Source organism: Poecilia reticulata, chromosome 6 (assembly GCF_904066995.2).
Source record: "Poecilia reticulata chromosome 6, P_reticulata-male-v2, whole genome shotgun sequence".
NCBI classification, from domain to species: Eukaryota; Metazoa; Chordata; class Actinopteri; order Cyprinodontiformes; family Poeciliidae; genus Poecilia; species Poecilia reticulata.
The window spans coordinates 5,377,031-5,400,243 of NC_088835.1; the positions used below are offsets into that span (position 1 = coordinate 5,377,031).

At 41.7% G+C, this 23,213-nt stretch overlaps 1 protein-coding gene across 1 annotated transcript in view; it reads left to right on the forward strand.

Annotated features, from left to right (window-relative positions):
• The window catches only part of LOC103465734 (copine-8-like), a 99,899-nt gene that overhangs the window by 21,900 nt on the left and 54,786 nt on the right, over positions 1-23,213 (forward strand). The window contains exons 3-5 of the mRNA XM_017305451.2: positions 2,758-2,804; positions 3,952-4,055; positions 19,361-19,400. Coding sequence (XP_017160940.1) covers positions 2,758-2,804; positions 3,952-4,055; positions 19,361-19,400 — 191 coding nt within the window. The remainder of the gene's footprint in view (positions 1-2,757; positions 2,805-3,951; positions 4,056-19,360; positions 19,401-23,213) is intronic.

Sequence of the window (23,213 nt, forward strand, 5' to 3'; positions counted from 1 at the left end):
TGCGCCACTAAAAAGAGCTGCCTTCGGTGCCAACGACCTCGGCACCTGGTTCACCTGCGGCCCTGCGTCTGACTGGAACACATTCTGAGATTTATCGTTCATAAACACGGCGAACAAATCATAAATGTGTTAGTTTGGCTTCCCTTAAACATTCTTACACTTAAAATTTTCCAACACATCAGATTGACAAACTTTCTTTTCGTAAGATCTTTGCCTTCCTGTTTGCTTTATTCCTTTGACCTGTTGGTGTCCTTGACCGTTAACAACGCCTTCAACGATTTCCCTGTTTCACATTTTTCTGCATTCACACTGCAGACAGGGGCGTTGTTGTTTTGTTTTGTTTGCACCAAAGCTATATGTTCAGGGCTGGAGTTTGAAAGGAAAAAAACAACAAAACTATTTCACGAGTTATCAGTAAAATCCAGAGCATGTCGGCTCATCAGCTCCTGTCCAAATGATCAAATTTGTTCAAAGGAAAAAAAAAAAATAGAATTAATTAGATCTGATTTTGAAACTGGAGATAATTTTCGCTCTCGATCTTCAACAGCTCATAATTCCATGATTAATTCTCTCATGTCCATTCATCAGTATGTAAGCAGCTCATATATTAACATGTGCATAAATTTGCAATTAATGAATGCTGCAGGTAATGATGATACACGTTGCCTCGGAAGGTGTTGCTTCTGCAATCAGAACCTCATGTCATGAAATCAAAAGTATTTAAATTTTTTTTTATAAAGTCTTCCAAGTCAGAAGCAAAGATAGCGGCGATGCTGAACCAAACTTAAGATGCCAGATGCATTCATGCTGGGGTTTGTTAATATATTTTATAAGAAAACAAGACAAGGACAGTCAAAGGTTGCTTTTCTTGGTCTATTAGAGTTGGTAATTACAGCTGTTGAGGTGGAATGTGTTGGAAACACGTAGTCTGCTCTCCTTGTCATGTGTTCTTGTTAGATGGTTCCCAAGGTACAGCATATCGATTGGAGTAGGATACATTGATTGATTAATGAAATATGGGTTGTCATCGGATTAAAACAATAAAGTAAAACAATAAGGTATTAGAGTATTTTACACAAAAATTTAAATCTATGATGTTATGTAATTGCCTTTATTTTACACAGAAAAGCAACAGCTGCTCCTTTTTGATGCATCTATATGAACATCGAGGCCGCTATCGATATTTCATTCATTTGCTGTTATGGCTGATAACCAATATTCATCATATGCATCATACATATTCACTACCATTTTGACACTTTGACATAAAAGAAATTTGGAAATAACTATTGGCTGTTAATACTGGCAGTTTTATTTATTGAGCCAACACTGATATGGTTAAAATTGACTATTATCGGCAGATACAAATTTTGGTTCTGATGTATTGTACATCCCTAATTATTACGTTTTAATAATGCCGTCTGTAATCTTTAATGTTTTGACTAGGAGTGGGCAATATGGACTTAAATTTTTTATCACAATACCTTGTGTACTATGGTGTTGATGACAAAAGTGACAATAAGAGCTATTTATTGCTTCTTTTTGAGATAACTATGTATTTGACTGCGTGTCACAGCAGTTATAGCCCCACCAATACAAAAACCGATCTTACAAAACATTCCCATTAGCAATACACATGTCTAGAACATGAATCACGTAAAGAAGTGTGTTTTGTATTGCAGAACTCCACACAGTAAGTGCAGTAATTGTATTTTCAAATTTATTGATGCTTCCATTGAAAAAAACAGTGAGGGGAGAGGCAGTGGACACCCTGGAGAGGACAATAAAATGCTAACCCCCCCCCCAAAAAACTGCAAGAGAAGTGTTGAGCTGAACAAGATAACTGTTAATATTCATTCAATATTTGGAAGCCAACATGAACTGAATGGCTTCGTTCACTTTTCCACTGCTATTGCTAAAACTACAGGCAAACTACATTTCTAAAACATCGTTCAGCGTTCACAACTTCTCCTTCTGTTCTTATTGTCCTGGTTTAAATTCAGCCAGAGTAAACCAAGTCAATGGAAGAAAGTCCAAACCGAACACTAAAGAGAGATGAGAATCGAGCGGAATTGGCTGCTGTTCTATAGAACTGCATTATTTCCAAGCTGACATGTTCCCTTTATTTTGCCTCACAATCTCACCATAACATCTGCGGAGTCTGCATTAGTGGAAGAAATGAAACAAACATGAAATAAAAAAATATAAAAGATCAACAGGAAAGAAAATTGATATAGAATTTCAAAAGTAAAACAGTTCTTCGTGTCAGTTTTTTTTCCAACCACAATGGGCTCTCCTCCTGGATGCATTTTGCCAGGTAACACATGTAAAAGTGTGTCGTATGACTGGATTTTCTGACTTAATGTTGGCTGACATGGGGCTCGTGTTTGTGAATACCGTAAAGGCTGCTTGAATGCAAATGAAATGTTACATTAGTGACAGCTGATTGCCTGGCTCTGTTCTCCCTCATGGTCCATCCTCAGGAAACACTCACGGACTCTTACAAACGTCGAGTAGTCCCATCAGAATACTGTCCTTCACTCCCCACACCTCCGCCCCCTAACTCCGTGAAATATCACTGAGCTGTGAGGTGGAGTTCCATCTGGATTTAATTAGGACAAGGTTCTGTCACGTCAGGATGTGGATAAAGAACTCCCTCTTGGCTGACCTCAGAGTGTTGCTTCTCTGCTGTTAAATACTCTCTGTTGAATCTAACCCTCTCCTTTTCTCTGCCCTCCTTTGTTTCCTTCTCAACAGTTTGTGTTCTGTACACTCAAGGGATCGCCAACAGAGAATGGAGGGAGGTGAGTACCAAGTGAGACGGTTGGGGAACGGCTGGCTAGGCTCCCAGTCACACGCTGCAGCAGCATAAAGATGTTTTGAAAGCTGGTAGGGCTGAAACAATTAATTGTGATCATTCACGATTAATTGATTAACCATGGTTAATCAATTGATCATTATTAATTGATTAACCACAATTCATTGATTAATTTAAATAATTGTCAACTAAATTAGTAATTAATTAATTGCAAAACTGGAGAAAAAGACCATTTGTTGAAAGAACAACATAATAACCCAAAACTGTACCAACGATGTATACAGTTTACATTTAATATTTATTTTTAGCTTTACCTTGTTCAAATTTTGGAAACAACAAAAAATGTTCTATTAAGCACCATTTGTTGTCCAACTATTAATCAGTTAAGCAAAAAAAAAGCAAAGAAAACAAGCTTTTCACATGTCAGTGTTACAAGTTGTTTTTTTTTTAGCTGCAGATGCATCCTTTGCTATAAATGATCCAGCATTCACTAAAGAAAGGCAATGCTGTTGCATGTTAGGCTATGAAATGTTTTTCCTTTTTTAAAAAAAGGAATTGAAATATTTGTTTATTTTCATTTTCTTTATATTTCTAATATTTGATCAAAAAGGTTTGAGTTATTAAACGAATTGTCTCCAGAAAGTGGCTAACATTTTTTTAGCCAACTAATCGCCAGTGAAATCTATTGACAGCATAGAGATGATATTTTAGGCTTGAATAGTTTTGCCTCACTTGAACAGTCCAACTCCTTTTAGCACAATTTGCACCAAAAATAGTAATTTCCGATGTCCTGTCAGATTGTTGTTGTTTTTTAAGCAAAAATGAACACTGGTAGTGCATGTGTTGTTTGCGGATGTTGCTTGTGCGTCAGATTTACGGGGGTACCAGAAACTCGCAAATACAAAGGTTCCGGTCACGTTAAAGTCTTGGGCCTAATATTCATTGGATTTTTTAACTATATTTTTATTCACCTATTCTTTGATACATTTTTTTTTTTTATTTTAAACTGTTTAAACTTGGTAAATTATGTTGTTTGCTGTGTTTACAACAATGCACATTATGTTACAGTGACAATAATAATCTGTCGAGCACTAAAACAATAGTAAAAGCTAATTGGTTGATTTGTATTTCAGTTTGGCAGGACAGAAGTCATAGACAACACCCTCAATCCTGACTTTGTCCGCAAATTCATTGTGGACTACTTCTTCGAGGAGAGGCAGAATCTTCGCTTTGACCTGTGAGTTAACACTCGACTAATACATGTCAATGTGTACATGTTTGTGTGTGTGTGTACGTGTGTGTGTGTGTGTGTGTGTGTGTGTGTGTGTGGTGGGGGGTTGTGTGCAAAGCCATGAGTGAAAGTGCTGCTTTGTGCTTAGCAAAGTTGAGCTGCGACTGAAATATTCATAGGTGGCAGGCACAAGAGATGTAAGCCTTCACTCCCCTAAATAAAAGAGAAGTTTTTCTGCTGCTTATATCCTCTATTTTCATTTAAAGTAAAAGTGAAGACACAAGGCTGGACACAATAGCACATTTTTGCTACAATTTGAATCTATTTCCAGCTGTTTCTATGTAATGAAGTGTACTTTAAGACTCATCTGTCATTTGAAGTAGTACTTATATTTACGTTATTTTGTCTTCTTCCTCCTCTTTTGAAGCCCGCTCACATTCCGTGGTGCTAAGAAGTGCATAAAAAGCCCTTATGAAAGTAACAAATTACCATGTTTTTACAGCAGATGCACAAGATTGCTCAGTCTCGAATCCTTTTAGGCCTAAGTGCAGCATTTGACACAGTTGATCATACAATTTTAATTGACTGCCTTGAGCGCCGAGGGTCAGTGCCGAGTCTCCCAGAGCTCACCGCTCGGCTGGAACCTGCTACGCTAAAGCAGGTCATTTCAGCAGCTCGTGCGGCGGAAATAAGCCTCGCCGCCGCTCATTTTGTGACCCCCCTCCTCTACGCCACGGTCCATGACTTTCATTTTTATTGGACACTTTTTGTACTGCGTGCAATACATTCTCCTAATTTAAAATTATTATTTTTTGTATGTTTTAAATGAAGGTCGAGCTTTAATTTTGACACGCTGACGTTATTGATCGCTAACAATACCGCCTGTATGAAAATCAGCATTATGGGTAGGTTCATGAAGTGATAGCAGTGAAATGAATAGGTTTGATGTATTGGCTTCATTTTCAGTCTGTCTGGTTCTGATTAGACGGCGAGCTCGACGTTAACGCGGGATCAGCTAATCTGTGTTTGGCCAGGTGGAGAGTCTCATGCTGTAATCCAGTTGGCCAATTAAAAAAATAAAAGTATCTAATTTAGTTAAATCTGCAGCTGTTGCTGTAAATTAGAGCTTTGTGATGATTTGTGGACAATGATGCATAAAACATGAGTATGGTGGAAACGTGGGGGTGCGGTCCTTCTCACGCTCATTTTGGGATCAGAATTAGCTGAAATAATGATTTCAGATGTTTGTTGTTGATTGATTTTTTTCATACTAATTTACATTGAACATCACAAACTAAGGCTCATACGCCCAAATGGTATGCTATATTTGGGAAAAATATATTTTATCTTATAAAATGGGAAACGACTGCCTTCCAATCCAGGAGCTCCGTTTTGTTTTTACTTGGCTCTGGTTGGCTGTTCTCCCCCAGAGTGGAGACAGAAAATGAAAATAAATATATGGATATTTGTGCGATGCATTCAAAGTGAAGTTTTCATGCTGGATCATGTCTGCATTGTTGCATCCAACACTAATCTGCTGTTACTTACATTTATGGATTAAATAACAAGACTTAGCATTACTGTCAGAAACTTCAAACAGGCTTATAAACTATTTGATGTGAAATTATAGCATCAGTAATGTGATTATGACTGACATGCAGTTAAATGGTTTGGTAATTAATTCATTAGGCTCAGGTTGCTGATCAGCATCATGATGATTCACACTATGCACATCTGACACATGCATTTACGTCAAATCGTTCTGCAAAAACATAACCCCGACCTCCTTAATGAAACCAGCTTCCTCACACAGAGTTGGACTGCTACACTGCTGCTCATGAAATATGGAAAACTCCTTTGTTAGTATCTTGGAATGTCGTAAGGACCCACGTTGCTTACAAGCTGCAGGAGGTTGCGCCGAAGGTCAAAGAGAGTTAGCTAGCCGTTTGATCTTGTGCATGTTTGAATGTCAGAGCCTAAGAAAAAAAAAAAGCATGTGGAATCTGACCCTTCCTCATTTGCAGTGGTCAGCTTTTTGCTATTGGAGAAAACGTAGAGACAAAGAAACCACGTCTAATTCTGCCTGTAGTTTGTTGTAATATCACAGAACTTTACTAAAGCTTTTCAAGTTTACAGTTGGACAAACTGTAAACTTGACACATTAAAAATGAAGCAAAAGAAACTCAATGCATCTCTCAGGTAGGCCTGTCAAAAACAAATTTTGCCGAACAATAAATTGTTCGAGAAGATATTGCGATAAACGATAATATTGTTGTCTTGAGACTAGTTTCAATTAATATAATAGTAGTGGTTTAATGATACAAGAATACATTTTCAAGGATCAGATTAGTTTTGTATATCTAAATCTGACTTTATTAAACGTGAAAATTACTTAGTTGCGGGATTGTTACGATGCTGATCTTTCAAACGAGATACAGATGCTAAGAAAAATACTCGATACTTTTTTCAGTAGAGCAGCAACATTTTTAAAGGCACTGGCTTCTTTCTAGTTAAGAGCAAGTCAACAATATCTTAGTCTTCTTAATTTAGTAAAAGCCAATAAAGTGGGTCAGAATTCAGCTCGTTTATAGAAATAGGTTTAAAAATGACACTTCCTAGTTTATTCTTTATGAAATGTACATACTGTAGTGTTGGGGCCAAAAGAAGTTTGACAATTTAGACAAATGTGAATTGGTCTGTTTGGATTGATTTTGACACCAATGAGTATCTTTGAATAATTTATTTTCCCAGAATCGATTAGATGGAGATATCGACTATTTTTACCACTATTCTTTTCAGGCTTTGATTAGGACTGTATTTGCCATCAGACTGCCAGAATCCCTGACAAGCAGTAAAGTGATAGAGACTGATAGTGTGCATGTGTGTGTGTGTCCTTGAGGGTTTTTTTGCCACATACACTGCATATATCACATTCAAAAACGAGAAAATTGTCCCAAATATAGCACAAACAACTCTTATTTACACACATTTGTGAGACGTTCACGCTGCGCAGCAGTGTGGGTCCACCCTGCCCAGACTTCCTGCAGGCTTTCTCACCTCTCACATTCCTTATCACAGGACCAGCGCTTGCTCTTGCTTCCCGCCGCCCTCTGACGCTGTCCTGAGGTCGGGAAGTTGCTTTTACTGTAGCTTCCGCATTACTCCCACCTCTCTTATCTCTGCAGAAGGGTTCCAGTGCCTTCAGGACATCCATACAAGCAGACAGCACTGAGCTCAACACAAACACAAACACAAACCATCCCACTCCCTCCGCGCACAAAAGCCACAACAACGCTTTGCATCCTCTCTCCAAGTCTGCAAAATCCTGTTAACTCTTATCTAGCGACTGGCTGTGAGATAAGGGGTCTTTTTTATCATTATTATTATTCTTGTGTTGCTCACTGAAGCCAGTGGAAGCCCCCTGGCTGGATGGTTCTCTAATCAAGTGTGCTAAATTGGATCAGACTAAAAAAAAAAAAATGAAGGAAAATCCCTGCAAAAGAAAAAAAAAGAAATAAAGGAAGGATAGAGCTGTATTCACTTTATTTCACTAAACTAGAAATATTTCTTCTTAAGCAGGTAATAAAAATATGTCCTCATTTGGAACCGAATATGTCAGGGCGGTGGTTAGTGGTGAGTAGAGACGCAGGCAGGACCCAGGATGTAGCGGTAAATGATGGATTTAATGATAAGGACTTCTCAAAAGGAACAACAGGGAGACAGCACGAGGAAACTGATAGCACGGAGAAGGTGACATCAACCAACAAGGAATAGACATTCAGTAGACAAACTATGACAAGCGATAGACAAGGACCCGACGAAGAATACAGACAACAGGGGAGACTAAATACACACGGGGCAATCACGGGAACGAGACACACCTGGGAGACAATCAACGGGGAAAGACGCAGAGACAGGACCAACAGGGAACAGAATCACACAGAAACTAGAAAATAAACACATAGAACCACGGATCATGACAGTACCCCCTCCTCAAGGGGCGACTACCAGGCGCCCAACAAAAAGAGTCCAAAAAACAAAAAACAACCCAACAGGGTGGGCGGAGGGGCGACGGCAGGAGGGCCAGAGTCCAGAAACAAAAACCAGATCCCAACAGGGTGGGCGGAGGGGCGACGGTAGGAGGGCCAGAGTCCAGAAAAACAAAAAACAAATCCAAAACGAAATAAGCACCGCAAAACCCTCCGGGGGCCGACCACGGCACAGGAGGCAGACCTCTCGTGGGAGGTCCGGCGGGCGGCGACGCAGGAGGCGGAGCTTGAGCCGCGGTGGGCGGCGACGCAGGAGGCGGAGCTTGAGCCGCGGTGGGCGGCGACGCAGGAGGCGGAGCTTGAGCCGCGGTGGGCGGCGACGCAGGAGGCGGAGCTTGAGCCGCGGTGGGCGGCGACGCAGGAGGCGGAGCTTGAGCCGCGGTGGGCGGCGACGCTGGAGGCGGAGCTTGAGCCGCGGTGGGCGGCGACGCTGGAGGCGGAGCTTGAGCCGCGGTGGGCGGCGACGCTGGAGGCGGAGCTTGAGCCGCGGTGGGCGGCGACGCTGGAGGCGGAGCTTGTGCCGCGGTGGGCCGGTCGGAGCGCCGGCTGCTGCAGGCGCTGGAGACTGGGGTCCGGGCGGAGCAGAGACCGTGGGCTCGGGCGGAGCAGAGGCCGTGGGCTCGGGCGGAGCAGAGGCCGTGGGCTCGGGCGGAGCAGAGGCCGGGGAACCGGCAGGACGGCCGGGCGGAGCAGAGGCCGGGAAACCGGCAGGACGGCCGGGCGGAGCAGAGGCCGGGAAACCGGCAGGACGGCCGGGCGGAGCAGAGGCCGGGAAACCGGCAGGACGGCCGGGCGGAGCAGAGGCCGGGAAACCGGCAGGACGGCCGGGCGGAGTCTCGGGCGGAGCCGAGGCTGTGGAACCGGCAGGACGGCCGGCTGGATTCTCGGGAGGTTCACCGGGGAGCTGCTCACCGGCAGCGGACTCGGAGAGCTCAGGCGGAGCGCCGGCTGCTCCGGGCGCTGGGAGCTCTGGCGGAGCGCCATCTGCTGCGGGCGCTGGGAGCTCTGGCGGAGCGCCGGCTGCTGCGGGCGCTGGGAGCTCTGGAGCTGGGAGCTCTGGCGGAGCGCCGGCTGCTGCGGGCGCTGGGAGCTCGGGAAGGACACTAGGGAACTCGGGAAGGACACTAGGAAGCTCTGGGAGGACGCTAGGGGACTCGGGAAGGGCGCTAGGAAGCTCTGGGAGGACGCTAGGGGACTCGGGAAGGGCGCTAGGAAGCTCTGGGAGGACGCTAGGGGACTCGGGAAGGGCGCTAGGGGACTCGAGAAGGACGCTAGGATGCTCTGGAGGGACACTAGGGGACTCTGGAGGGACACTAGGGGACTCTGGAGGGACACTAGGGGACTCTGGAGGGACACTAGGGGACTCTGGAGGGACACTAGGGGACTCTGGAGGGACACTAGGGGACTCTGGAGGGACACTAGGGGACTCTGGAGGGACACTAGGGGACTCTGGAGGGACACTAGGGGACTCTGGAGGGACACTAGGGGACTCTGGAGGGACACTAGGGGACTCTGGAGGGACACTAGGGGACTCTGGAGGGACACTAGGGGACTCTGGAGGGACACTAGGGACCTCTGGAGGGACACTAGGGGACTCTGGAGGGACACTAGGGGACTCTGGAGGGACACTAGGGGACTCTGGAGGGACACTAGGGGACTCTGGAGGGACACTAGGGGACTCTGGAGGGACACTAGGGGACTCTGGAGGGAACTGTACACCGGCAGCGGACTCCGGCGGCTGCTCACCGGCAGCGGGCACGGGAAACTCCGGTGGTCGAGGGCGGTGACGACGTCGATGCTCCGGGACCGGGACCTCCGGTGGCCCAGAGCGATGGTGACGCCAGTGCCCAGTGACCGGGACCTCCGGCGGCTCAGAGCGCTGGTGATTCCAGCGCCCAGGGGCCGGGACCTCCAGCGGTTTTGGGCGCTCGTGGCGACGTGGTCCCACACCTGGGGGGCAGTACGCCAAACGTGCTCCCCACCAGGGACTCAGCTTGTCGTCGCGTCGGTGACTTGGGTGCCTAGGGACCGGGACCTCCGGCGGCTCAGAGCGCTGGTGATTCCAGCGCCCAGGGGCCGGGACCTCCAGCGGTTTTGGGCGCTCGTGGCGACGTGGTCCCACACCTGGGGGGCAGTATGCCATAGCTTCCTCACCGTTCGTTTGGTCGGGTCCTTCTGTCAGGGCGGTGGTTAGTGGTGAGTAGAGACGCAGGCAGGACCCAGGATGTAGCGGTAAATGATGGATTTAATGATAAGGACTTCTCAAAAGGAACAACAGGGAGACAGCACGAGGAAACTGATAGCACGGAGAAGGTGACATCAACCAACAAGGAATAGACATTCAGTAGACAAACTATGACAAGCGATAGACAAGGACCCGACGAAGAATACAGACAACAGGGGAGACTAAATACACACGGGGCAATCACGGGAACGAGACACACCTGGGAGACAATCAACGGGGAAAGACGCAGAGACAGGACCAACAGGGAACAGAATCACACAGAAACTAGAAAATAAACACATAGAACCACGGATCATGACAGAATATTTATAGACATTTATCAAAACAAAACAAAAAGCCTGTTGCAGTAAGCAGTTAACCACATGATAAATGAAAATGATAAATGAAAATGGAAATTAATGGTTAATTTCCATTCTAACCATTAATATTTTTTGAAGGACAATTTTGGTCATAGACATTTCATAATACATTTTATTTATGGTTACGGTTGTAGTGTTTTTTTTAATTTCCATTTTAGTCATTGTTTTTTCTTGTCGTATACTTTAGATATCTCCCAGTTCCAGCATTAAGTCCTTTACAAAATTAAACTTTATCAGTCTTTGAGTGAGCGAACTTGCATTATTATACCATCATCAACATTTAGGCTTAGACTTATTTTATTGTCATTTACAAAGACACGTAAGTGAAATTGGCAATGAGATGTCAGTGTTATCAATATCATTATATTATCAACATATTGCTTGAAAAATTATTGATTATCGCAATAATTACTGAAACAATTTATCGTCCGGCAAAATTTGTTATCTGCAGAATCTGTAAGTCTGTCCTATCGCTGAGAAATCACTTTCTGTTCTGCGCAGCTATAGGCTGCTATCAGGAGAAGAATGATATTTTTATCTCCCAGGTGATCCTATTCTATTTATTACTGCCCCAGATTTACTACAGAACATAAACCAGCAGTGTTTTTGCAGCCTCTGGTTATTTAACAGTTTACACAATAAACAGGAGAAGTTTGTGGGTCGTAACCATAAAAACAAGAAAATTGAGTATCTGTTAAACACATTATATGCTGCGGAGAGTTGGGCTGTGAAACCATGAAGCAACACAGCAGCAGCAAGGGATGGGCAAATACTTGTCATTTATTTTTATCATTGGCAGAATTTTTCATTTATTGTGAAAATGACAATAAAGTCTGCACTCTCATTTTTGCAATCCCTCAAAACTAACAGTCTGGTTGGGATTGGATTGTCGTAGAGGTGCAGAGAAAAATAGATTCTATGGGTAATTGATTCCATGGCTCAGTCTATCACCTGCTTTAATATTCCAGTAAGTGATGTCCGCCGGCCACTGACGTTTGGGACATTTTTCTGGTGGTAAAACAATTCTGTTAATAAAATGAAACCCAGAGATGTAGCTCTTATTTAGTATAATTTAGTGCGGTGCGCAACAGCAAAGGGAGAGTAACGCAGAAAAACTGTTGAAGAATAACTCAAAACAACTTCTATTTTTTTCCTCGCTCTATGTGTCGACTACACTACGCTGACCCATTGCTATAGCAACTGACTGACAACAACTCCATTAGCGTGTTAGGATTCAACACCAAAAAACATGCTAATATTCCCCACGCAAACAACAGAATATTCAGTCCAATTTTATTTTGTTTTTTTCAGGTTTGTCTTTTATTTTGCGAATATTAATAAGTGATCTTTGAACACTGCAGTGGTTGATTAGTTAATGTAAACACCTGCTCTACTGATGACCTGTCAGAGAGTTGGTGTGTGGTCCTTTTTTTCTAACTGATCTGAAACACTGAATTCCACAGCACATCTACATGTTAGGTTGTCAAAGTCAAGCTAGCCTAACTGAGCTAATCTCCTCTCCCTTGATACACATATGTTTTAATTTAAACTCTTTTCTAACCTGTGAAATGTGATACCCTCAGACCTTGCTATCTAGTTGTCACAGTGTTGACTATTTGTACTTTTAAGATTTAGTGCCTCATGTTGACAACTTGAAAGCTTATGCCAATGGTAGTCACCGATCTTGTGAGCGGGACGTCACATTGCAACGTGTCTGTAGAAGAAGTGATTTGCTTAAGAAAGTAAGACAAAGAAACAAAACATTTCTAATTCTACATCCACTAGTCGTGGAGTCGGCTGCTGAAGCTGAGTAAATATCTCCAGGGTTATAAGAGGGTGAGAATGTGAGAATCTGTTATGGAGAATTCAGCTTTAGCGCCAGGATGGATAAAAGTAAATAAGCACTTCTATGTTTGGAGACGAAGTTGGTGGAGACAGTTCAGCGCATTTAAACTGGGACACAGCAGAGTATGGAGAATGTATTCTAGTCTGGTCATATCAGTGAAAATGGGATGCATGGTTTTGCTTTGTTTGTTTGTTTGTTTGTTTTTGTTTTTTCAAATTGTACACAGAAAAGGCATAAACAAATCTTTATATTCCATCTCCAGTGTGTTGTTCATTGTTGAACACGTAGCCGGCTAATGCCACATTTGAATAGCATCTCGTAATGATCAGTGTTGAGGCTTCAGGAGGGCTTCTTAAAGCTGTTAGGAAACCACGCTCCTGTGCCAGGGCTGCTGTAGTTCTGTTGTGGCCCCGTTTTGTTTGTGCACCATCATTAGTCATCATCGGTCGGTTCAAACCGAGCTCCGAGCGGCCCGCTCCCCCAGCGAGACGAACCGCAAGACCAAGAGAAATCCTGTCTGGCTCAATGCCGATGCAGAGTGATGTCATCTACATAAACACACACACACACACACACACGCACCCCCCCCCCCCCCCCCACACACACACACACACACACGCAGTCACACATACTTAATGTGAAGTCACAAGGTGCCTAGGGACATCTCGTCCAGCAAACACTTGTATGTGTGTGTGTGTGCGTGTGTGTGTGTTGCTTGTGTGGGCGAACATGTGCAGCCGAATCTGTCATACATACATGGGTAGCATGTCTCCCCCCCCGCTCCCCCCCCCACCCCTTTATTCTTTTTTCTTTTTAACTACCTTTCTGTCCCTCATAATTAAATAAAATTAAATGGACGGAACGTGAAATGCACCTGTGCGTTCAGCTGGCAGCACGTTGCGTAACAGCGGCGTGACTCCTTCACTCTTATGGAATGTACATTAAGTGGCGCCGCAGCAGAGCTCGGCGTTCCGTCCTGCCGTGACACACAGCATCCACTCGCTTTTGTCAGCGGGCGCCTTATCAGACGTGGCACGCTGCCTGCCGAGGCTCTCCTATTTACACAGTCCGCCGCGCGCCGCCGCACACGTACATTGGCGCGCACCTGACACGCTGAAGGTACAGTGTGTCACTGCAAGCAAACAAAGCTTGATAAATTGCTCTCTGGAGAAGGCAAGTGGATTATGTGGCCCGCGTGGCGCAGCGGCGGCTACTTGTGGGTGAACGGTTCAGCCCGCGTGCTCCGGGGGAAATGGGAAAAAAATGCGAGCTTGGTTAAATGTTTGTTTTAAATGAGTTTATCAGATTAGCGGCATGCACCGTGGGGTTACAAAGAAGAGACGTAACAACAGAAATTATTTAAAGGTTCCTAACCGGCTGTTTTTCAAAAGTAAATTCGTTTAATGCAATTTAGAAAAAAAAAAAAAAAAGGTTTTTCAATAAATCGTTTTGGCGCTAGGAAGAGTCGTGTTTTTTTTTTTTTTTTGGCGGTATCGAAATTGGTTTATTTAATAAAGCTGAAATAGAAACTTCGAGTCATATGAACAACAACCGGATACTTCCCCTGTGCTAACCAAGAAGAAGAAGACAGGAAGTAGTTGAATGACGTGGGCATCGCATGATTTTTAATGACTTATTTCACAAACCTGTGATTTCACCTGTGATTTTAACTGGGTTTCTTATTGAATGGACACAGCGCAATTTCAAAATTTTGCTTTTTTTTTACATCAGCAGAATATTGACAGTCTTGCACATATTTTCAATCGGAATTTGTTGCTAAAGTCAGCAAATGTATCATAAACACAAATATAGATCTAATAAAATTATGTTTTTCAGATGGATGCAGCACTCCTGAAACAGCAAAGATATTGAGGCGTTGTCATAGAAACCATCAAATGTTTTATTACACAATCAACAGGGTCACATGAAATGTGTTGAGAACAAGATTCGAAACAGTCCTCATTTTGTAAAAAAAACGGGAAAAAATTTTTATTTTAATCATTATTTATATATTGATAGAATTGTTTTATTTATGAAACACTTTAATACCAGAGGGAGGCTAAGACGCCTGATACGGTTCCATAAGGAAATATGCACACACCTTAGCTCAAGCCACAACTTGCATAATACACCCAAATATCTGTCCAGGTGCTACAACTCCATTATGAATAAAGTGAACACCTGCTTTTAGAAGAAGAGTGCACTGAATGAGAAATATCTCTGCTTCCTCAGCATCAGTTCATCCCCCCCACCCCCCACTGTGCATCAGCAAGTGCATGAAAGTAAAGTCAAATTGCTAAAGTACTCCCAGAGTGCAGCACTTATAAATCATTTGTACAAACTCCTCACAGATGAAGGGCCACGTAAAATATTTAGCAACTGTCTTAAGTTTTTTAAGTTTTCCCAAGGTTGTGTCTAAAGGTGAGCACAACACAAAGTCCCACCGAGCGGCTAAACATAGCTCGGCTTATTCCAGTTTTCCAGTATGACGTGGAGGTCTCCCTCCGTGTTCATTTTAATGTTTAAAGTGTTAATGTACATTTTTGTAACAAGAAGTTGCAAAATCAGCATGCCAAGTTGAACATGTGCTGTAAAATGTGACTCAGAATCAGGATTTTTGCAAATAAGCGGCGATGCGTGTCCCCTCTAAAGTGAGGAATCTGAAATGAAATGTTACTTTAAAGCTTACACCATTAAAATATACGAGTCCTAACAGAAAAATGTTGCAATTCAAAGAATTAGAGAGGATCCAACAGAAAAAAAGCTGGTCTTAGCAGATGGGATAACATGGCACAGATTGCATGAATATGTATAGCACTATCTGGGGAACAAGAAACAGGTGCAAACAGTAAGGCCAGACGACTCAAAATGGCTGAAAACAAAAACAAAAAGTAAGACAAACTACATAATTTAGCAAAGGCTGTGTCACTGATATCACATGCATTTTGAAAGTCATCAAAAGGATTCGAGAAATGCTTGAATGAGAGACTAGCTACAGGGAAATGGTCTGTTTACTGGGAGTCGTTTTCCGTCATGTTTGTGAACTATTCATGGGGACAAGGTTTTTGAAATATGATCAATTCTTGGTTAAAAAATAAATAAATAAAAAAAGTGAAACAACTGCATTGTGACGCACTTTGGAGTATTTCTCAGACATTTATCTGGTTTTACGCTTTTCCAAGCTGCGGCAAGTTGCACACTGAAGAATTTCTTTTTTTAAATATATGGTTTAGTGCAGATTGTGCTGGTAGAATTTTCCATGTGTTGGTATCCTAATATATTAAATTTTCTTGGCCTTCAAGATGGCTGTAATTAGCTGTGCACCACTTGTGTAAAAAAAAAATAGCAGTGAATGGAAGCAGCTGGCAGTCTCAAGTTTCTAAAAATTTTACTTTGTGTTTTATTTGATTGTTTAGTGTCGACACATTGTTGTGATGATAACACCTCTAAGGTCTGTCTTCAGGTAGTAGCTAATGCTACATGTGATTGGGATAGAAGATAACATTCTGAAGGTTGTTTGGATCTGAAACAGAAAAAACAAGTTGTTGCTGTAGAAGCTTAGCTTGGGGAAAGATGCAGCAGCAAATTTGATAAAAATTTAACTTAATAAAATGAACTATTGACATCAGCAGATGTTTTCTTATAGCAGAGGACACATAAAAAACATGACAATACACAATTTTCTTATCTGGGAGACTTTATGCTCACAAATAACACCCTCTGTCACCTTAATGGTCTGAGTGCTAACTCTGTTAGAGCTCTCTGTTGTTGCTGTGGCATCAACTGTATTCTGTACTCCTAAATCAGTCTTAGATTGTTCTTTTTCATGAAGCCATGTTTCATAATCTTATAGGGTGAAAAGTGTTTTGTTCACATCGACTATTTCTGGTGGGTGAAGAAAGATCTTACCTATTTTTATTTATTTTATTCATTTATTTGTTGTTTTTATGTCCTCCTGTCCGGCAGTATAATAATCAGAATTGCTATGGGTGCCCAGAGGGAGCGCAACAGATTCACTTTGACCAGTGGAGTATTAAAGCTTTTGCTATAAAGCTCCAACTGATATATATTTATAAAAAAAAAACTTTAGTAGAAATTGCATTGGTTTAGTGGTGGATAGAATTTAGATTTATTGGTGTCTTAATATATTCCAATTAAAGCCCCTCAGAACTGTCCGTATTGCCGAGATTGCTACTTTTACTATTTTTTTCCTCTCTTTGTTCAATGAAAGTATCAATAAATTTTGATTAATTAGAGCAGGGATCAAAAAAGAAAGAAAGCAAATTGGGGCAAAAAGCTATAAGGAAAAGCAGGAGATAATAGAGGAGAGAAGGAAGGATAAAGAGAAAATAAATAAAACACCCTAGTAGTCTGCTTCTACACCTGCAGAAAGAGAAAAAAAATGAGAAACGACTAAACAACAAACATAAACATATATAACAGCAACACCACTGAAAAGCACATGCTACTAATTAGTACAAGATGTATTTAGTGGCAACTAAATACATCTTACAAAACCAAAAGGCAAATACAGAACCAAAAGGCAAACTTTTGGTTCTGATTGGTTTCTAATGTGTTGAATGTGTCTCAGCACATTCAACACATTAGACTACTAGTGTAGTGCAGCTATGCAATTGGTGGAAAAACACCCTAACATTATATCATCATTAATAATTTATAGAATGATTTAGAAAACAAAATGCTATACAGGTTTGTCAAAACTATTTGGCCCATATTAGAACTTAGCATTGATTTCCCTTCATTTTAGTAGCTGTGATTTTGCCTAACCCAGACATTTTCTATAACCCTAACCCCATCTAGTCTATTCCTAACCTTAACATTAATTAAAACTTAATTCACATCTTAAATCTAAACGTTACTTTTGACCTAAAGCAATGAGTCCATTATATTAGGACATTGGACATATTATGGGTCATTCACAACAAATGCGTTTTGAGCATCAGGTGTATCTGGTTTACATTCAAAGTCTATGTGGAGGAGTGTCGAGGGCCGTGGAGGCGCGTTCCGAGCGTCTAGTGGCCGTTTGGATTGTTTGACTCGTCAAGCGCGTCCAACACTCCACATAGACTTTGAAGGTAAACCAGATTCGCCTGACGCCCAAAACATGTTTGGTGTGAATGCACGATTAGAATGTTCAGTTCCTATATTAACAATGACATCAGCAATGATGACTTCACTCTTTGATGCATCAATTGAATCTCTCTCTTGAGTGTAGCACACAGACTGTTTTTTTTTCAGACCTGTTCCTGTTTCAGACTTATAAGTTATAAGTTATGAATCTTCTGCAGGAGCTGTTAAAATTATTTGAAGGCACAGATTCAGCCCAGTACAAGTTCACATTCCCAGGTGAGAGAGACTCACCTGGTATAAAGTAAATTTTTCGGTACTGGAATTACATCGAAGATTAATTCGTTTAATCAACACACATCATAAATATGTGTTCATGTATTCCATCTTAAGTTCAGAGCATACTAGTTTTTTTGTTACTTTTGCCACTACTGGAGGATGTTCATGTAGGATATAACATAAACAGCACTATTCAGAGATGCAGTGAGTTTAACAGATATTGAGGGCCCCAAAATCAAATTCCACTTTGTCACCATGAGGCTTGGGCCAGCAGCCCTGATGCCAACATCTCTACAAAACATATTAAAGATTGTGATTGCAGCATGTGTTACACACACCAAGACTGGTGTCGGTGTAACAGATGCTGATTTTCCTGTAAAAAGTAAAGAACAGGTAGGAGTGATGAGGCAGAAACAAATCTGTGCTTCACTAATCCTCCCGGAATCTGTTCTGATTAAACATTTATTAAACATTTCCAAACAGCACCATATCTGATCTTTCTTCAAAATATCATTGTGCCCATGTTATTTTCTTTGTCATTCTATACAATATTTATTCCTGTAATAAACAGTTTCAGATCCTTTAATACAAAGGTACAGCTTGTCACACACTTAAGTCTCAGAATAACCCCCATTTGTTACCCCATCTGCTACTGCATAAGAAATGTACAATGTATTTGTATTTTTTTATCTGTACACCAACATGTTCACAGATACAATATAGCTAAACAGATTCGGCTCATGTAACGTAAAAACGATCTAAACATCATAACAATATTACTTTCCAACAACTTCCAGAACAGTTTTATTTCATAGCTGATAACTGACGGTATATTAAACAATCTGTATATAAAATCAGATCGCAACAGCTCCTTTATACCTCAGCTAACTAGAAACGCCGTTACTCTTTTTCCTCCCGGCGTCCATTAGTTCAGTTACTATGAGAACGGTAAATAAAACACAAAAGGACTTTGTAATCACCTGGATCCAAACAGCTGTGAGTGTGTACATGTGTTTGTGTATACCAAGCTTCTCCATAAGGACGTTCAGTAGTGGGTGTGAGGAGCCACAGGATCTTCACCTTCTTACCATTTTACTTTCATGAAGTTCACCTACTGCGTTAATGCACAGCGGGATGTTTGGCAGGCGGTGGGGGGAAGTAACAGCGCTCGCTCCATCCTTTTTTGTTAATAAGCTGCCACACATCCACAAAGCCGATAGCACCCCACTAAATGAACCCGGCTCAGAAAAGCTTTCATTGCCGCCATCGCAGAGCTCCTTCAGCGATAAGTGAAGACGTGCCCTGCATTTATGCTAGGTGGTGAGCAATTAAAGCCTGTGTTCACTAATTTGTGTTTTGGTTGCCTGATCTGTCATGATCCGCAGCTCAGATCTTCCTCCTGCAGCCTCACTCCTCATGTGTTCTCTCCTTCCTCTGCTTCGCAGGTACGACTTGGACTGCAAGAGTGACAACCTCTCTAAACACGTGAGTCTCTCCTTCGCTGGCTCAGTAATCAGTCAAGTATTCATTTGGTCACAACAGGACCATATTTACTTGTTGCTGTACAATGGCAGCATGATTTGAAACCGAGTGTTACGCCAAGAGGATCACAGTGACTGCTCAAGATTGAAGGAATGTAGATGAATTTTACACTGTAGTTTTTAGGCATTTTTTCTGTATACTCCGGTAGCCAAGCAACAACATTTTGTTGCCGGATTCACTGTTGTGTGGTCAAGTCTAAGTCTTGTAAACCTGTAGTTCCACCCTTTACTATCACTTCCCGACACAACTTTTAGCAGCCTGCTGCTCTAGTTTCACCTCACCTATCTTTCCTGCTCCACCTCTCTGCTAATCTGCCTTCCTTTCCCCTCTCTCATCTTCGTGCTCACTGCCAACTGCTGGCGGAGCTGCTTTCCTCGGCCCGATAGCCCGGCGTGCCCTCCGGCTTCCACTGTGCGCTCCGAGCGGTGCGAGCGCAGAAAGCTCACTCAAAGCAAGAAGGCCTGGGATGCTTGGCTGCACCCTGTCATTACTGTGGATGTGTGGGATTGAAGATCTGGCACTCGGCGGTGGCTCCATTGTCCAAGCAGAGTCCATCCACTGTCGCACAGCTATAAATAACCGGAAGAAGGAGGGAGAAAAAAAAGATAGAAATGCACACGAGTACAGTATTTCCAGTGGCAGCTACCTTTGAGGATGCCTTCATCCTCCCGTCAAAGCAGATGCACCCAGCGCTTCCCCGCCATATGGCATGCATACCTTGCGTGAAAATAGCCATAGGGGGAGAAGTGCAACGAAGGGGGTTTGCTTCAGAATAATGAAGGAGATATAAGACGTTGAGTAATTTATCACTGTCTGGTGAATTTTGTTACATTTCTTCCTCCTCTAATATTGGTATGCATTGATATTCACAGATGCTCATGGAAAAAGTAAACTCTAATCATGGAGCACTGACAATGCCCTGCTAAGGTGTCACATCACACTTTGTCCCATCTCAGCTACAGACTTCAGAGTCTTTTAATGGGGTTTAATGCAATAGACCAACACAAAGCTGTGTATCACTGTAAAGTTGATTGGTTATAAAAAAAATGGTTATAAAAAAATGTTCTGTGAATGAATTCTATTCAAAATACCAGTGCAATCATCTGCCTTCAGAAGTCACCTAATGGGGTTTTTCTGCAGAGTTTTGTTAGGTGCCTTTAATTGTGTGGCACCTTTCTTAATCAGTACAATAATAATAAAAAAAAAGTCCTAACAGGAAAATGAAAGAACAGAAACATGACACATTGATGACGCAAAATACTTTAAAACAACAATAGTAAAACATTTAGCCATCACAAAAAAAGTTAGTGTTTCTGGACATCTGCAGTTTCTGACCTTCCGTCTCACAGAGCAGCTCTGTCCTGCTACTCCCCCACTCAGCTCCTTCAGACTAGCCAGCAGCAATTGGCAAACACCTGGTTGAACTGCGCATCAGCTGAGCTCATTATAGGAGCTTCTTCTCAGTGGAATGCTTTTAAAAACATTCTTAAAAGGTTAACAGAGGAGCCATGTTGTGATGACTTCCTGAAGCAGGAGCTTCAGAAAGAGCAGGCGCTTTTTTTTAAAGAGACAGAGGCCCAAACTCAAGGTGCTAATTACAAAGTACATTTTCATTTAAGTCATATTTTTAATATAGATAATCTTTTTCTAACAGCTGAAGTGAACATAGTTAGTGGATTGTGCTATAAAATGTCACTATGTGCCTGGAAAACACATAATGCTGCCCCTTTAAGAAGTTACAAAGGGCAGGCAGTCAACAGAGATGTTTTCACTTTAGAAAACAGCTCATAGATTGCCTTAAAAGCCCCTTTTCAGCCTCTTGATCAATTTTGTCGCCCCTCTTACAAATGCACTTCTGAACACACCTAACACATCGTTTAGCATGCAGTCACACAAATCGAGCTCGAATAATTCACCAGTCCCTCTTTGCTGGAGCTACGCCTGCGAAATCTGAAATCCCTCCGGCTTTATCAAAAGATGCCAAATGCTGTGTTACTGGCTGAAACAGTCGCTGCTGGCATCCGAGGAGCCCAGGTCCCAGTGCTTGGGTTTATTTTTTTTTTGTTGGCAGTGTCCTTACAATAATAGGATACTGCCTTTGTGTGCCGTTTGCACGGTTGCAGCTAATGTGGCTAAGACGGCCATCTGTTATCTTCCTTCTTTCCAGGCTCACTAGACCGCAGTTTATAAATCTGTTCTCATCTACATGTTTTAATACTTTTATTTAATTTTTTAAAATAAATCAATGTACAATGAAGTGTGAAATATGAATACTACTCATCCGCACATCTGTTCTGATAAAATCTTGTTGCTCAATAATAATAATTGTTACATTTACAAGTAAAATGATCATGGCAAACAGAACATTACAGATGACAGGCTGCTATTTTCTTTGTACAGACTCATTAGCAGCTCTTTGAGCTCCTTCTATGGATGTCTCTTCAATTACAGAACGGTCTTTTATTCGAATCTTAAGCTACGCCATTCAGGGTTTAGGAGTGTTGTAGTTATGCAAACACTCCTTTTTATAAACATTTAAGAAGCCCCCTTCTGGTTTTAAAGTGTTTTCATGGAAGTGCTTTTGACACTATGTAGAAAAAAGTAAGCGTGAAGACTACAAATATCTTGTAGCATGATACAACCAGCTAATTGTTAGCACCTAATGTCGCAAAAATTAGCATCTGTAAAAGTTAGCACCTGCTCTTCATCCATCCATCCATTTTCTGTACACACTTGTCCCTTAGTGGGGTCAGGAGGGCTGCTGGTGCCCATCTCCAGCTAACGTTCCGGGCGAGAGGCGGGGTCACCCTGGACAGGTCGCCAGTCTGTCACAGCATCTGCTCTTTAAAATGTTAAATTCTGAAACCTGAACTATACAGTTTTACACTGAACAGATTCTTAAAAAACAAACTGATTATCTATCTATCTATCTATCTATCTATCTATCTATCTATCTATCTATCTATCTATCTATCTATCTATCTATCTATCTATCTATCTATCTATCTATCTATCTATCTATCTATCTATCTATCTATCTATCTATCTATCTATCTATCTATCTATCTATCTATCTATCTATCTATCTATCTATCTATCTATCTATCTATCTATCTATCTATCTATCTAATATTTCTGAATTGTAAATAAATAGTGAACCTTTTCTTTCTTCCCTTTTTGCAAAAGCAGTTATGGAATCATTTTAAGGCATTTTTAGCATTAACACAACCTTTGAATTATATACATCATTTGCACTGGGGGAAACTGGACTGAACACAAATTAAAAATTCTTCTAAAATAGTTTTTGATTTTCACGACACCAAAAGCTGTGGTGTCTAAATTTTCCCAAAACGTATTGCTGAAATTTGCTGAGTCATTCTTTAGAACCAAAAATCATCTCATTCCATAAGTCTGATAGATTGTTACACCCCTATTACTGTGTTAGAAACAATGTCTTTAATATATATTTAGCATCAGAATATAAATAGTAGAACATTTTGAAAACATAAATGGCCTAAAATATATGAAGCAGCATGTTGTTGATATTCTTTGTCAGTAAAAGATTTCTCCAGCTATAATTAAATGTAGCACATACCAATCAAACTTACTTTAAGCTCCAGTGACTTTGTAATTATACTCTTCTATTTTCTCACTGAATAAATTTATTAGGTTTCACAGACTTTGCATCAAAATTCATTAAAACTTTGTCTAAGACACACAACACATTTTCAGTTTGCTGCATATTTCCTTGTAATA